This window comes from Lithobates pipiens, unplaced genomic scaffold (assembly GCF_037356315.1).
Source record: "Lithobates pipiens isolate NorthernLeopardFrog02 unplaced genomic scaffold, aLitPip1_a1.2 Scaffold_30, whole genome shotgun sequence".
Classification (NCBI taxonomy): domain Eukaryota; kingdom Metazoa; phylum Chordata; class Amphibia; order Anura; family Ranidae; genus Lithobates; species Lithobates pipiens.
Window position 1 is genome coordinate 67553814 of NW_027507791.1, and position 14491 is coordinate 67568304.

At 39.1% G+C, this 14491-nt stretch overlaps 1 protein-coding gene and 1 long non-coding RNA gene across 2 annotated transcripts in view; one reads left to right on the forward strand and one right to left on the reverse strand.

Moving 5' to 3' along the window:
- LOC143942947 (uncharacterized) overlaps positions 1-1542 on the reverse strand; it is a 40915-nt gene extending 39373 nt beyond the window's left edge. Inside the window, exon 1 of the long non-coding RNA XR_013264862.1 lies at positions 1344-1542. This is a non-coding gene — a long non-coding RNA (uncharacterized LOC143942947). The remainder of the gene's footprint in view (positions 1-1343) is intronic.
- A 46-nt stretch (positions 1543-1588) lies between these two features.
- Positions 1589-7358, forward strand: SIX1 (SIX homeobox 1). Its single transcript, XM_077464382.1, has 2 exons — positions 1589-2392; positions 6486-7358. Exons 1-2 carry the CDS (start codon positions 1833-1835, stop codon positions 6778-6780), a joined length of 855 nt encoding a protein of 284 aa, XP_077320508.1. The 5' UTR covers positions 1589-1832; the 3' UTR covers positions 6781-7358.
- Positions 7359-14491: the final 7133 nt, after the last annotated feature.

Below are 14491 nucleotides of genomic sequence, written 5' to 3' on the forward strand. Positions count from 1 at the left end.
ATCTCTCTCTCTCTTTATTTCTTTCTCCCCTCTCTATCTTTCTTTCTCTCTCCCCCTCTCTCTTTCTTTCTTACTTTCCTTCTCTAACTCCCCCCCCCCCCCCCCTCTCTCTCTCTCTTTATTTCTTTCTTTCTTCTTCCCTCTCTCTCTATTCACCCTCTATGTCTTTCTTTCTTTCTCACCCTCTCTCTCTCTCTTTATCTGCCCCTCTCTCCCTCTCACTCTTTCTCACTCTATATATACATACACACATACGATTTACTAAAGGAGTTGAGGCTGTTCACTAAGAGAAGTAGGGGACATTCACTTCAATTATCAAGTCATGTGCAAAGTGCATATTGGCCTAGTTAATTCACCTGCATATATGAATAATTGGAGTGAATGTTCACCATTTTTACTGTAAAGATTTTAAACTCCTTCAGTAAACTTTCCTAAATCATCTTCATAGTGTGTGCGAAATAAATAGACAGATAGATAAATAGATAGATAGATAGATAGATAGATAGATAGATAGATAGATAGATAGATAGATAGATAGATAGATAGATAGATAGATAGATAGATAGATAGATAGATAGAATGCATAGACATACAGATACTATAATAAAAAAATTATATATCTGTGTTTGTATGATATAGGTACAAACACCTACCTATACAAACTCTGTATATGTATGCATCTATCTACATTATATGTATAGGTATGTGTGTGTGATATTATTAAAAATGAAAAACGTATGCAGATAAATAATTTTCTGTTTGTAATAATTACTAATCTATCTATCTATCTATCTATCTATCTATCTATCTATCTATCTATCTATCTATCTATCTATCTATCTATCTATTTATCTATCTATCTATCTATCTATCTATCTATCTATCTATCTATCTATCTATCTATCTATTTATCTATCTATCTATCTATCTATCTATCTATCTATCTATCTATCTATCTATCTATCTCTATATATATATATATATATATATATATATGTGTGTGTATATAAATATATATATACGCACACCCATGCTAACATTTATATATATATATATATATATATATATATATATATATATATATATATATATATATATATATATATATATATAGAGTGTATATATATATATATGTATATATATATATATATATATATATATATATACATATATATATATATGACTTATTTGTGTATATGATTATCTAGTTATTATCTAGTTATTCCACATATATATTTTGCAGGATGAAGCTGCCTCCTTGCATTATTTATGTGTGCTCTCTATCTATTCATCAGGCATGTTTTATTCATGGGAAGCATTAAGGTAATTAAATACCAGCTCACCTGAGATGGACAATGACATTTTTTGATTTTTTTTCTCCCACAGCCCGGCCGTCCTAATTGATTTGTGCAGAGATGAGTCTTCGGTCCCCTTAGGTGATACTTGAGAAGGGTCTCATGTTGCAGGGGCCCTGACGTGTCTCCCCCCCGAGGGAAGCAGCATCACCCCTTTGCCCTCCCCACCCTCCACAGTCTGCGCTCCATCCAGGCTCTCCCAGGCTCAGCCTGCCCCCTGCCTGCACAGCCAATCGGTGCTCGCTCCAGCCCGGAGCTTTAAGGAGGCTTCTACAGGAAAGGACTTAGCAAACTTTCTTCCAAAGCTGCAACATCTCCCCGGAGCCGAGCACATCGCCCGCCGTCCCCCGGCCCGGCTGGATCTCTAGCTGTCCCCCCCTCCCCTCCCCCCCTGGACCGGCTGGATCCCCCTGTCGTTTGGCTGTGTTGTATGTCCGGAGCTGCTGGGCCCCGAGTCCGTTGCAGGCACCCCGAGCCATGTCTATGCTGCCTTCCTTTGGCTTCACCCAGGAGCAAGTAGCCTGTGTGTGCGAGGTGCTGCAGCAAGGGGGGAACCTGGAGAGGCTGGGCAGGTTTTTGTGGTCTCTGCCTGCCTGCGATCACCTCCATAAGAACGAGAGCGTGCTGAAAGCCAAGGCGGTGGTGGCCTTCCACCGGGGCAACTTCCGAGAGCTCTACAAGATCCTGGAGAGCCACCAGTTCTCCCCCCACAACCACCCCAAGCTGCAGCAGCTGTGGCTCAAGGCTCACTACGTGGAAGCGGAGAAGCTGCGGGGAAGACCCCTGGGGGCAGTGGGCAAGTACCGGGTGAGGAGGAAATTCCCCCTGCCCAGGACCATCTGGGACGGAGAGGAGACCAGCTACTGCTTCAAGGAGAAATCTAGGGGGGTGCTGAGAGAGTGGTATGCCCACAACCCATACCCCTCTCCCCGGGAGAAGAGGGAGCTGGCCGAGGCCACTGGACTCACCACCACTCAGGTCAGCAACTGGTTCAAGAACCGACGGCAAAGGGACAGGGCTGCCGAGGCCAAGGAGAGGTAAGTGGCCTCCGCTGGGATCTATGGGGGGACTGGACGCATCAGACATTTCTGGGGATTTTATTATCCAAAACACATTCCTAGCAAAAGCCTGAGATCGGTGTTCTCCTCATTCTGATGGGTCATCAGCTACATGGAAGCTCTTTATTATATTTTATTATCCAAAACTCCTTCCTAGTAAAAGCCTGAGATCCATCAGATCTATATTCTCCTCCTGGTGGGTCATCAGCCTCACGGAATCTCTTTATTATCTTTTATTATTCAAAACTCCTTCCTAGCAAAAGCCTGAGATCCATCAGATTTATGTTCTCCTCCTGGTGGGTCATCAGCTTCACGGAATCTCTTTATTATCTTTTATTATCCAAAAGACTTTACTAGCAAAAGCCTGAGATCCATCAGAGCTATGTTCTCCTCCTTATAACTGATCAGCTTCACAATATTTTTTATGATCCAAAACACCTTCCTACCAAAAGCCCGAGATCCCTAAGATCTGTGTTCTCCATAGATGTGATCAGCTTTACAAAATATCTTGTTTTTTATTATACAAAACACACCCCTAGTAAAGCCTGAGACCCATCAGATCTATGTTATCCTCCTCAACAGTGATCAGCTTCACAGATCTCTTATTTTTATGATCCAAAACACCTTTCTAGCAAAAACCTGAGATCCTTCAGATCTATGTTCTCCTTAGGGGTGATCAACTTCACACAATCTCTTTAATATTTGTTATTATCCAACACCTTGAGATCCCTGACATCTGTGTTCTCCTTCTGAGCAAGGATCAGAGAACTTTATTTTCATTATCTATACAATATTCATTACAATACATGAGGTCTGATCTGGGGTAGTTTGCTAGATACAATTATTATCAAAAGTTTTCCAGAAAGAAAACTGTCTGGTCGACTTCTGGGATTGGTTCTCACTCTGAGCATTGATTACAGAATCTCCATTTTCTCATCATCTATTCAATGAAGGAGACCCGATTGGACATTTAATTTGCTGGATACAATTATTAGTAGAAAAAACTGGTCAGGTTCTGGTCCCTGAGATCTGTTCCCAGTTCTAAGCTGCGATCATCTTCACAGAACCTCTTTATTCTCTTGATATATGTTATTATCCATTACAATACATACGCCCTGATATGGGTTTTAGTTTGCTAAATACAATTGATATTACATTTATAGAAAGAAAACTGCCTGGTCAGGTTCTGGGATCTGTTATCATGCTGAGCGTTGATCAGCTGCACAAAATATCCCTTTACTTATCAACCACCATGGTCTCCAAACTCCAGCCCTGGGGCCGGATGTGGCCCCTTGCTTGCCTTTATCCAGCCCTTGAGGCATTGCTACTGACATCAACAATGGGGCATAATTCCTTTCACTGACAACAGAAATTAGGCACTATTCCTCCACCCAATATCAAAGATCAGGCAATGTTTACTCCAAATGCACAGTCCTCACCCCAAAATCTGAAGGCCCTTTCATATGAAAGTTTGGAGACCCCTGATCTATAAGATGGCTAATATCCCAATGTAATACATGGAGGTTTTAGTTTGCTGGATCCAATTATTTTTTAAAAAAAATTATCCAGAAAGAAAACTACATGGTCAGGTACTGGGATCTCCTTCTGCTTCACAAAATCTCCCTTTCGATTTTACTATCCAGTGCAATACATGAGCTCTGATTTGGAGTTTTGCTTTGCTGGATCCAATTATTATTAGAAAAAATGATCCAGAAAAAAAAAGAGCTGCCTTGCCAGATTCTGGGATATGTTCTCATGCTGAGCAGTGATCAGCCTCACAGAATCTCCCTTGTCCCATCATCTGTGCAATGTCACTATGCAACTCATGATACCTGATTGAACTTTGAACGTGCTGGATACAATTATTAATATAAAAAATACTGGTCAATTTCTGGTCCCTGGGATTTGTTCTCATTATAAGCTGTAATCAGCATCTCCCTTTTGCCATTCTCTATATTATTAATAGCAAAAAAATAAAAAATAAAAAAATAAAAAATAAACTGCCTGGTCAAGTTCTGGGATCTGTTCTCATTCTGATCAGCGATCAGCTTCACAGAATCTCCAGTTTCACACAATAAAAAGTTACTATTTATTACAATACATAAGCTCTGATTGATGGTTTAGCTTCCTGGAAACAATTATTAATATTACAAAAAAGATATCTGGCCAGGTTCTTGTCTCAGAGATCTGTTTTGGTGTGATCAGCTTTGCGGAATCTCATTTTCTCATAATCTATACAATATTTCTATCTATTGTGCATGCGACTTATTTTGGGGGTTTCCTTTGCTGCATAAAATAGCAAAGAGGGAGAAGACCCCTTGGGCTTGTCATTTTATAAACGCGAGCAAACGCAAGCAAGCGCCTGCACATAAGTTATTTATAGATAGCTATTTAAAGTTATTTATTTACAGTTGTTTATAGTGCGTCTGATATTAAAATGCAGATCAGGGTAATCATTACATTGACATATTTAAAGCTATATGAATCCAAACACCTATACCCTGAATTTTGGTGCTAGCAGGACCAGACAATGGAGCAGAATGCAGAAAAGCATGCATTTTCCTCAGCAGCAGATGTATATGTCTACCCGGCTGTACCCCCCTCCCCCCAATCAGAGATGGACTCACCGTTTGTCGGTGCTGTGCATGCAAGGAACATATTGTGGCAGCCAGATAAACAAATCCAGAGGCGGCTGTGGAGTCCTGTGTTTTCTTAGCTCACCACTAACTCCTCTGTGGCTGTCAGTGCCTCACATGGCTGCATCGGGGAGATCACATTTATCTGGAGCCCCCAGCACATATAAAGTTTCAGATCTATACTAGAATTTCACATCATCCGCTGGACTCCAGATCTGCTCACCCCGGCCACCCCTGCACACCAATTTTATTTTTAATGTAATGAGGACAAATACAAGGAATTAAAGGACTAATTTGTGTCTAGCCTCTGGGGGGAAGACAGACATAATGGAGACGAAGATTTACACTTCACAAAATGACTTTGAGTTGTACCTAAAGCATAAGCACAGGATAATTAAAACAGTCTGATTTATAGACAGAAGGCAAGCAAAATACCCTGATAATCTGGTTCATGCAACATATCTGCTGACACAGAAATCATTGACTCTGCCATGCTCACCATCCCTTGGATTGGCTGGGTCTGAATTTGGGGGAACATTTATTTTCTTTAAAAAAAAAAAGAACAAATAAAAAAAAAAAAAAAAAAACAGAAAAAATACAGTGGAGAAAATAAAAGGTTTGAAAATGTAGGATATTGTTACAAATTTTATAAATTGTATATATGTATATAAATTGTATGTTACGTAAAAAGAAGAAAGAAAGAAAGAAAGAAAGAAAGAAAGAAAGAAAGAAAGAAAGAAAGAAAGAAAGAAAGAAAGAGCAAAGGGGAAAGGTTTCACAATTTTGAATATTGTGAAAAAGCAAAAAATAGACATGCAAAAAGGATGACGAGTTGAGAAACTATAAATAGAGAAATTATACAGACATAGGAAAGGAAAATACATGGGGTAAAATAAGTTTCAAAATGTAGGACATTGTGGAAAAAAATAAATATAATTTGTAATGGTAATATAATGTATGTAATATGTAGATTTGTTAAGAGAAAACATTTAGAAAAAAAAGATGAGAGAGGGAAGGAAAGAAAGGAAGGAAGAAAGAAAGAAAGAAAGAAAGAAAGAAAGAAAGAAAGAAAGAAAGAAAGAAAGAAAGAAAGAAAGAAAGAAAGAATATATGGATAAGGGAAAGGAAAATAACAGTTGAAATAAACGTGAAAAAGATTAAAAAAAAGAGAGAGAGAGAGAGAAGTAAAGAAAGAGAAAAAGAAAGATAGAAAGAATATATGGATAAGGGAAAGGAAAATAAAAGAGTTGAAATAAATGTGAAAAATATTTTTTTGAAAAAGAGAGAGAAAAAGAAAGAAAGAAAGATGAGGAAACCGGAAAATAAATAGAAAATGAAGGAAAATAAAATAAAAATAAACAAAATAAAAAGATTAAAAATAAATTGTAAAAAACAAAACAAAAACAACAACTAAAGTTTTGTCCTTTTTTTCGCAGGGAAAACACGGAAAACAACAACACGTCCGGCAACAAACAGAACCAGCTCTCCCCCCTGGATGGAGGCAAATCTCTCATGTCCAGCTCCGAGGAGGATTTCTCCCCCCCACAGAGCCCGGACCAGAACTCAGTCCTCTTACTACAGGGGAACCTTAGCCACCCCGGGGGCTCATCATACTCCCTAAGCGCTTTAAGTGCCTCCCAGGGCGGCCACGGGCTCAGCAGCCACCAGCACCAGCTCCAAGACTCTCTCCTGGGACCCCTCACCTCCAGCCTGGTAGATCTAGGATCCTAAACAGAACATGGCCATCCATAGGGACTGTCTGGAGCCCCCAGAGGGACTGCACACTTTACTGTACATAGCAAGACACTTCGTGGTTTCAGAGCTCATCTCATGGTTCTTAACATGTAAAGACTGAGAAGATAAAGTGACTTTTTTTTATTCCTCTCCTTAAAAAAACGACCCCCCCCCCTCCCCAGCACCACTGAATGCTCTTATTATCCCCCCATAGCTCTTCTGCAATTAGCCAAACGCTGAGGACAGGAGCTAAAGTCTCTCCTCCCAAAATGTTTCTCTCAGCCCATCAACAGCTGTTCCCAGACTTAGGAGATTTCTCTGCTTTATTTATGAAGATTTTTTTCTTTCTTTCTGCTCTTTTGCGCCGACAACTACACGAAAAGTGGATGAACCTCCAAATGGTAATAAAAAAAAAACCCCAAACAAAAAACACTATTGAAGCCTCAATCGCAGCTTCTAAAAAGGCAAGGTTCATCCACTTGGAGGAGGTTAAGTTTACATTTTTTTTTCACATTAGTGTTCTAACGATTGGAAAAGTAGTTTATAATAAAATCCAGTATTAGAAAAAGAGATAATGCCTGCTGTCTTTTGTTAAAATTTGCGGCAATTCGTACTGCGCCTTAACGTGCGCAATTATACCCTTTACCGCAATGTACAGATAGTCAACTTCTATATAGCAACATATTCCCAAACAGATAATAAGATAAAATTCAATACAACATAGCTACAGTTTAGATACAATAAAACGTATTTGATTCAGTAAAAATATGCATTGCGTTTTTCTTCTGTAAATCAGGTGATAGGCGATATATAGATGATATACATGTATTTTGTATATACACACCAATCTGGTCTGTTAGTATTATAAGCTGTCAGGAACAATTCATATCCTTCTCTTGTTGATGGATATAGGAAAACGATTAAATATAATGACCATAATGGGCTGAACGCCCTTTGAACGCTAATGTTGAATATTTCAGTAGCTCTAACGGCTTGTCCGATATTTATCTGAGACCAAAAATGACAAATGGTGAAGTTGTGCCAGTATCTCAGCATTGTTTTTTTCTGTAGTTTCAATATAGTTTTTTGTTGGTTGTTGCTAACTTAATTTTTTATGCAAGCAATGTGACCTAGTAGGATGTAAATCAACAGCAGGTGATAGAATATGGGAGATATTTCTAAAATACATCTATCATATAGGGAGAGATGTATTCAGCTTTCAGGTTATGCTCCCCAAGGAGGTGTTAATCGTCTAGTTGTATATTTTGACTCGCTAACAGCTTTTATAGAAGTGTTTCCAGTTCTAGCAGTCTGGCTATAAATCTCTCTCATCTGTATTATGACTGTTTTTTGGGCTGAATCTGATCTATGAAAACAGTGACAGAAATCAGATGTCTTGTTTCATAAAATAAAAACAATGATTGCTGTGGTGAGCTAATATAAAGTGACATTTGAGGAATCGGAGCCATGGTCTATAACACAGCAAGTGTCGGCACCGACCCATCTGAACATAAGAGCAATCAGATTTTAATAGACAACAAGCTGGTGCTAAATCTCATTCATGCGCAGCCAGGTTTATTGCTATTACTGAATAGGTATTATACATTATAATAATAACCGACTTCAAAAACATGGATAATGGTATTGGAGGGGATTTAGGGTTATGTTCATCCTATCCACTCTGAATTTACCAAGACTATCCATAGAGAGTGTGATATTAGCCATCTGATGCTCATATTGGAATAGGTCAGTGCCTGTAACCTATGCACATCTGTATAGATTCTACATCATACAGGGTACAAGGCACAGCAGGTGACACAGCTTAGTATGTCACTAGCAGAGTATACAGTGTAATAGGTAGCAGATATTGCAGTTTAATGGGTTACTGGTATATGATACAGTGTAATAAGTGGCAGATGACACAGTGTATAAAGTGGTGTATAATGAAGTCTGGCAGATGATACGGTGTATTAACTGGCACAAGATACAATGTAATAAGTATGTGGCAGATGATCTAGTGTAATAGGTGGCTAGCAAATAATACCGTGTAGTATGTGGCAGATGACAACATGTAATAGGTGACTAGCAGATACAGCAGAGTAAGGGGCCACTGCCACCAGTGTGAGAGATGATATGCTGTAATAGGTGGCAGATGATGCAGTTTGTGATGGTAGATGATACAGTGTGGCAGATGATACAGTGTAATGGCAAATTATTCAGTGTAATAGATCAATGACAAGTGATAGTGTAATAAGTCACTGGCATATGATGCAATGTAATAATTCACGGACATATTATAAATCATGACAGGTTATACAAGGTAATAAATGGCAGCTGATGCCGTGCAATAAGTCACTGGCATACTATACAGTGTGGCAGATAATATAGTATAATAATTCACGAATCTATGCAGAGTAATAACTAGCAGATCGATACAGTGTAATAGGTCGTTGACAGGTCATAAAGTGTAATCAGTGGCAGATGGATATGTGTAATAAGTGGTAGATCATACAATCCCATGGTGGCAGATCATACAGTGTAAAAAGCAGCGGTCCATACAGTGTAATAATAGCTGGTAGATCATACAATGTAATAAGTGACTCTTCATAGAGTGTAGCAATAAGTGGCAGACAGTGTAGTAATAGGTGGCAGATCATACGTTGTGATAAGTGGCAGATCATACAGTGTAATAAGTGACGCTTCATAGAGCGTAATAACTGTCAGATCATACAGTGTAATAAGTGTCAGATCATTCATACAGTGTAATAAGTGACGATTCATAACGTGTATAAAGTACAGTGTAGTGATAAGTGTCAGATCATACATTGTAGTAATGAGTGTCAGATCATAGTGTAATAATAGAGGACAGATCACGAAGTGTAATATGTGACGGTTCTGTAATAAGTGACAGAGCATACAGTGTAATAATAGATGACGGATCATACAGTGAAATAAGTGACGGGTCATACAGTGTAGTAATAAGTGGCAGATCATATAATGTAATGGTGGCAGATCAAACAGTTTACAAAGCAGATTATACAGTGCAATAAGTGACAGATCATACAATGTAATAAGTGGCAGATCATATAATGTAAAGGTGGCAGATCATATGTAATAATAGGTGGCAGATCATACAGTGTAATAAGCAGATCATACAGTGTAATTAATACATTAATACATGGCAGATCGTGAAGTGTACTAATAGGTGACGGCTCATACAATGTAACCAGTGGCAGATCATACAGCGTAATAAGTGGCAGATCATACAGCATAATAAGTGGCAGATAATACAGTGTAATCATAGGTGGTATATCATACAGTGTAATAAGTGGCAGATCGTATAATCTAATGGTGGCAAATCGTACAGTGTAATAAGCAGATCATACAGTGTAATTAATAGATGGCATATTGGCATATCATACTGTGTAATAATAGGTGACGGTTCATACAATGTAATCAGGGGCAGATCATGCAGTGTAATAATAAGTGGCAGATCATACAGTATAATAAGTGGCAGATCATACAGTATAATAATAAGCGGCAGATCATAGCAGATCATACAGTATAATAATAAGCGGCAGACCATATAATGTAATGGTAGCAGATCATACAGTGTAATAAGCAGATAATACAGTGTAATAATAGGTGGAAGATCATACAGTGTAATAAGCAGATAATACAGTGCAATAATAGGTGGAAGATCGCAGTGTAATAAGCAGATCATATAATGTAATAATAGGTGGAAGATCATGCAGTGTAATAAGCAGATAATACAGTGTAAGTGGAAGTCATACAGTGTTAAAGGAGGCATCAGTGCAGATTGTGTCATAGGTACTGACAGATGTTACAGTGTGATAGGTTGCAGGTAACACAGTGTTAACAAGTTTCAGATCATGCAGTGCAGGGGGGGGGGGGGGGGGGTCAGTGGAGGAGTATATGGGATAGAGGTGGCGGTTTCCTGGGCATTGGCAAAACATTTTTAGGCATTTTTTATGACAAAGCATTTTAAGGCATTGGCAGAGGACAGTGGGGTTGATTTACTAAAGGCAAATAGACTATGCACTTTACAAGTGTACTTGCATTCCCCAGAGCTTAGTAAATAAGAAGCTTCACTTCGCAAAGAATACCCAATCACATGCAAGATAAAAAAAAAAAAAGTTTTTGCTTGCACATGATTGGATGATGGAAGTCAGCAGAGGCTTTCCTTTGTTTACTAAGCTCTGCAGCAGCTGCATCTACAGAGTGCAGTTGCAGTCCACTTGCCTTTAGTAAAGCAACCACGGTGTGCAGCAAATCATACAGTGCATTAATAATACACTATCATGGGTAGCAGATCATACAATGTAATGGGTGTCAGCAAATGATACATTATTATGGGGCATTGGCATATGATGCAGTGCATATGTAGCAAATAGTAAAATGGAATAAGTGGCTTATCATACATTGTAATGATTGTCAGAGGACACAGTGAAACTGTGACAGGTTACAGTGATCATATATTATATAAGTGGCAGAACATACAGTGTAAATAAGTGTCAGAATATATTAGATTGTTGGCACATACAGAATAATAAATGGAAGATCATACAGGTATCAGTAGAGGGGAGACTATAAAATACTGGCATAAGATACAGTTTAAAGGGTCCTTGGTACATAAAAAAATATTAATACCAAAAGCAAATATTTATTATATTGCAGCTTACCAATTATTAGGCTCCATTGACACTGAGAGTAGAAATGCCAGTTTTCTTGGTAGAAAATAACTCTTTTTTTTTTGTATAAAGTAGTTTAAGTAAATTTTGCGTTTTTTTTTTTTGTCTGCCAGTATTGGCTTAAAAACGTTACTTCTACAGTAGTTTTTTGTTTTGCCGGTAGAAGCAACTCATTGTTATCCTATGTGTCCATGCACATTGGGGTGTTAACAGGCATGTTTTGAGTTTAGTGTAAAAGGCAGAAAAAAACCCTTCTGGTTCGGTTTCTGATTGGAGCTTGGAGGCAGAAAAAAAACTAAAACTCTCCTAAACTACTTTTTTGTACAAAAAAAATGAATGAGCGTTTTTTTCACTCCCAAGAGAACAGACTTTTTTTAAGCCCAGTGTGCATGGAGCCTGAGCCCTGAGCTCCAATGAGAAATACAAACCAGAAGGGTTTCCTGCTTCTAAATATTGAACTTAAATTATGCCTGTAAGCATCCTAATGTGCACAGACACATAGGATAACATTGAGAATCTACAGGCAGAACACTAAACTCATGTAGAAACAGCAATTTTTAAGCCAGTGTGCTTAACTGCATTGTTTTTTTTTTTCTGGTGATCCCATGTTGTTTGTCAAAAGAACAAGCTGTCTTTCAGAAGTATCCATTACAGAGATGAGACCAACCATTTACCATTGACAGGAGTGCTTAAGCACTTCAGGCCCTGAAGGATTTACCCCATCAATGACCAGGCCATTTTTTGGATATGCCACTGCAACTCTTTGACAATTGCACTGCCATGCAGTGCTGTAGCCAAAAAAAACTGATGTGCTTTTTTTCCCCCAAATAGAGCTTTATTTTAGTGGTATTTGATCACCTCTGCGGTTTTTATTTTTTGCGCTATAAACAAAACTTTTTGTTATAATAAATATCCCAAAAAAATGAAAAAAAAACAACAAAAAAACGAATTTCTTCATCAGTTTAGACCGCTATTTATTCTTCTGCATATTTTTTGGTAAAAAAAAAAAAACAATAAGCCTGAATTGATTGGGTTGGTCAAAAGTTATAGCATCTACAAAATAGGGGATAGATGCTTGCCATTTTTATTATTATTATTTTTTTTTTTACTAGTAATGGTGTGATGAGCAATTTTTAGCAGGACTGCGACATTGCAGTGGACAGATCGGACACGTTTGACACTTCTTTGGGACCAGTGACATTTATACAGTGATCAGTGCTATTTAAATGCACTGATTACTGTATAAATGACTGGCAGGGAAGAAGTTAACACTAGGGGGTGATCAAGGGGTTAAGTGTGTCCTAGGAAGGCATTTCTAGCTGTGGGGGGAGCGAAATGACTGGGAATAGAGAGAGATTGCTGTTCCTAATCACTAAGAATAGACAATCATGCTGTACTCCCCTGACAGAATGTCAATCCGCCTGGTTTACATTGGCAGATCCCCTTCTGCCTCTCTGTGAAGTGATTGTGGGTGGTCGGTGTCCTATCATATATGGTCCCCCATAGGATAGTGTCCGCTGTGTACTGCGCATGCGCAGTACACAGCACACACAGGTTCCGAAAATAGCCAAGGATGAACGGCGCCTGCGCCGTGAGTCCAGGTTCTATCCCCACCATCCAAGTGGACATAGAGTTGGAATATAAAAGAGCCGAGCGCAGCGAGGCCGAGCCCGAAGCATGGCGAACGAAGCTCGCCCGCGAGGGGCCCTCTAATTTTCCCAACCCTATGTCCGCTTGGATGGTGGAGCTTCTACCTCCACTCACGGCGCAGGCGGCGTTCATCTTCAGAGATTTTCTGAAGCTTCTTCTGCCCCGTACTGCGCATGCGCAGTACGGGGCGGACACTATGTGATGGCAGGACACTATCTGCCAGAACACCGGCAGACATTGCAGCCGCTGGCCATGAGCATTGTCTATTACGGTATGGCGATTTGTGCAATAGAGCCGCCCTGCTACAGTATAACTGTGGTGGCTGGTCAGCAAGTGGTTAAAATTACCACTTTTTATTTATTTATGTAAAACTTTTATCCCAAAAGGAAAGTTTGTTTTTCTCTAACTGCTTATTGTTAGCTGGCGTTTGGCTTGAACACTCCCCTCCCTCAAAACTGACAATGCTGTAATTTGCTGTGCCCCTGCGCTACTTCATCCAGAGTGGGGGTCACTCTATTTCAGGAGGTCTGTTACTGACCAGTTCACTAGGTGAAGACAGAGGGGAAAGATCTAATAAAAAAAGAAATCTAAGGCAGCCACCACATCTAATGATTGGATATATAACGAATGGGTTCTGGGTTTAATACAGTGGGTTTGATTTACTAAAAGTACAGAAACCAACCAGCTTCCAGTTTTTAGTTTTTTTTGTCAAAGCCTTAATTGAACATGTTGAAGATAGAAGCTGATTGGCTACCATGCACAGCTGCACCAGATCTTGCACCTTGCAGTTTTATTAAATCAACCCCAGTGTAATAAGTGACAGATCAATTGGTGTAAGTAGATGATAGACTTTTATAAATCACTAGCATATCATACAGTGATAAATAAGTGGCAAATCTACAGTATGATGGGTGATTGCGGTACAGTGATATGTAAGTGAGGGATCGTACAATGCAATAAGTGGCAGATTATAATAGGTGGTTGGTACACAGAGTGTAATAAGTGGGTGTCAGTAGATGACTATTATAAATCCATGGCATATGTTGGAATGTTATAAGTGGCAGATATACAGCGCAATGGGTCGTTGGTACTCTGAATAATGTAATAAGTGACAGATTGTACATTGGTGTCAGTAGCTGATAGACTATTATAAACCAATGGCCTATGATGTAATAAGTGGCAGATCGCAGGGTCACATCACACATGAGAACACACAATCTATTTGCACAGACGGCACTCTATGCTGTGTATTCGCACCCATTGCCTCGGGCTAATGATTCCTTTGTTGGTGTTTTGGGCCATTTAATGGATGTTTATTTAAGTGTTAGGACTGTTTACTCTGCCTT

Bases quoted from the DNA above. Each gene is read 5' to 3' on its own strand.
- SIX1 (XM_077464382.1), top strand. From the start codon at position 1,833: ATGTCTATGCTGCCTTCCTTTGGCTTCACCCAGGAGCAAGTAGCCTGT. The intron at 2,393-6,485 runs GTAAGTGGCCTC...TTTTTTTCGCAG, and splicing joins GCTGCCGAGGCCAAGGAGAG to GGAAAACACGGAAAACAACA.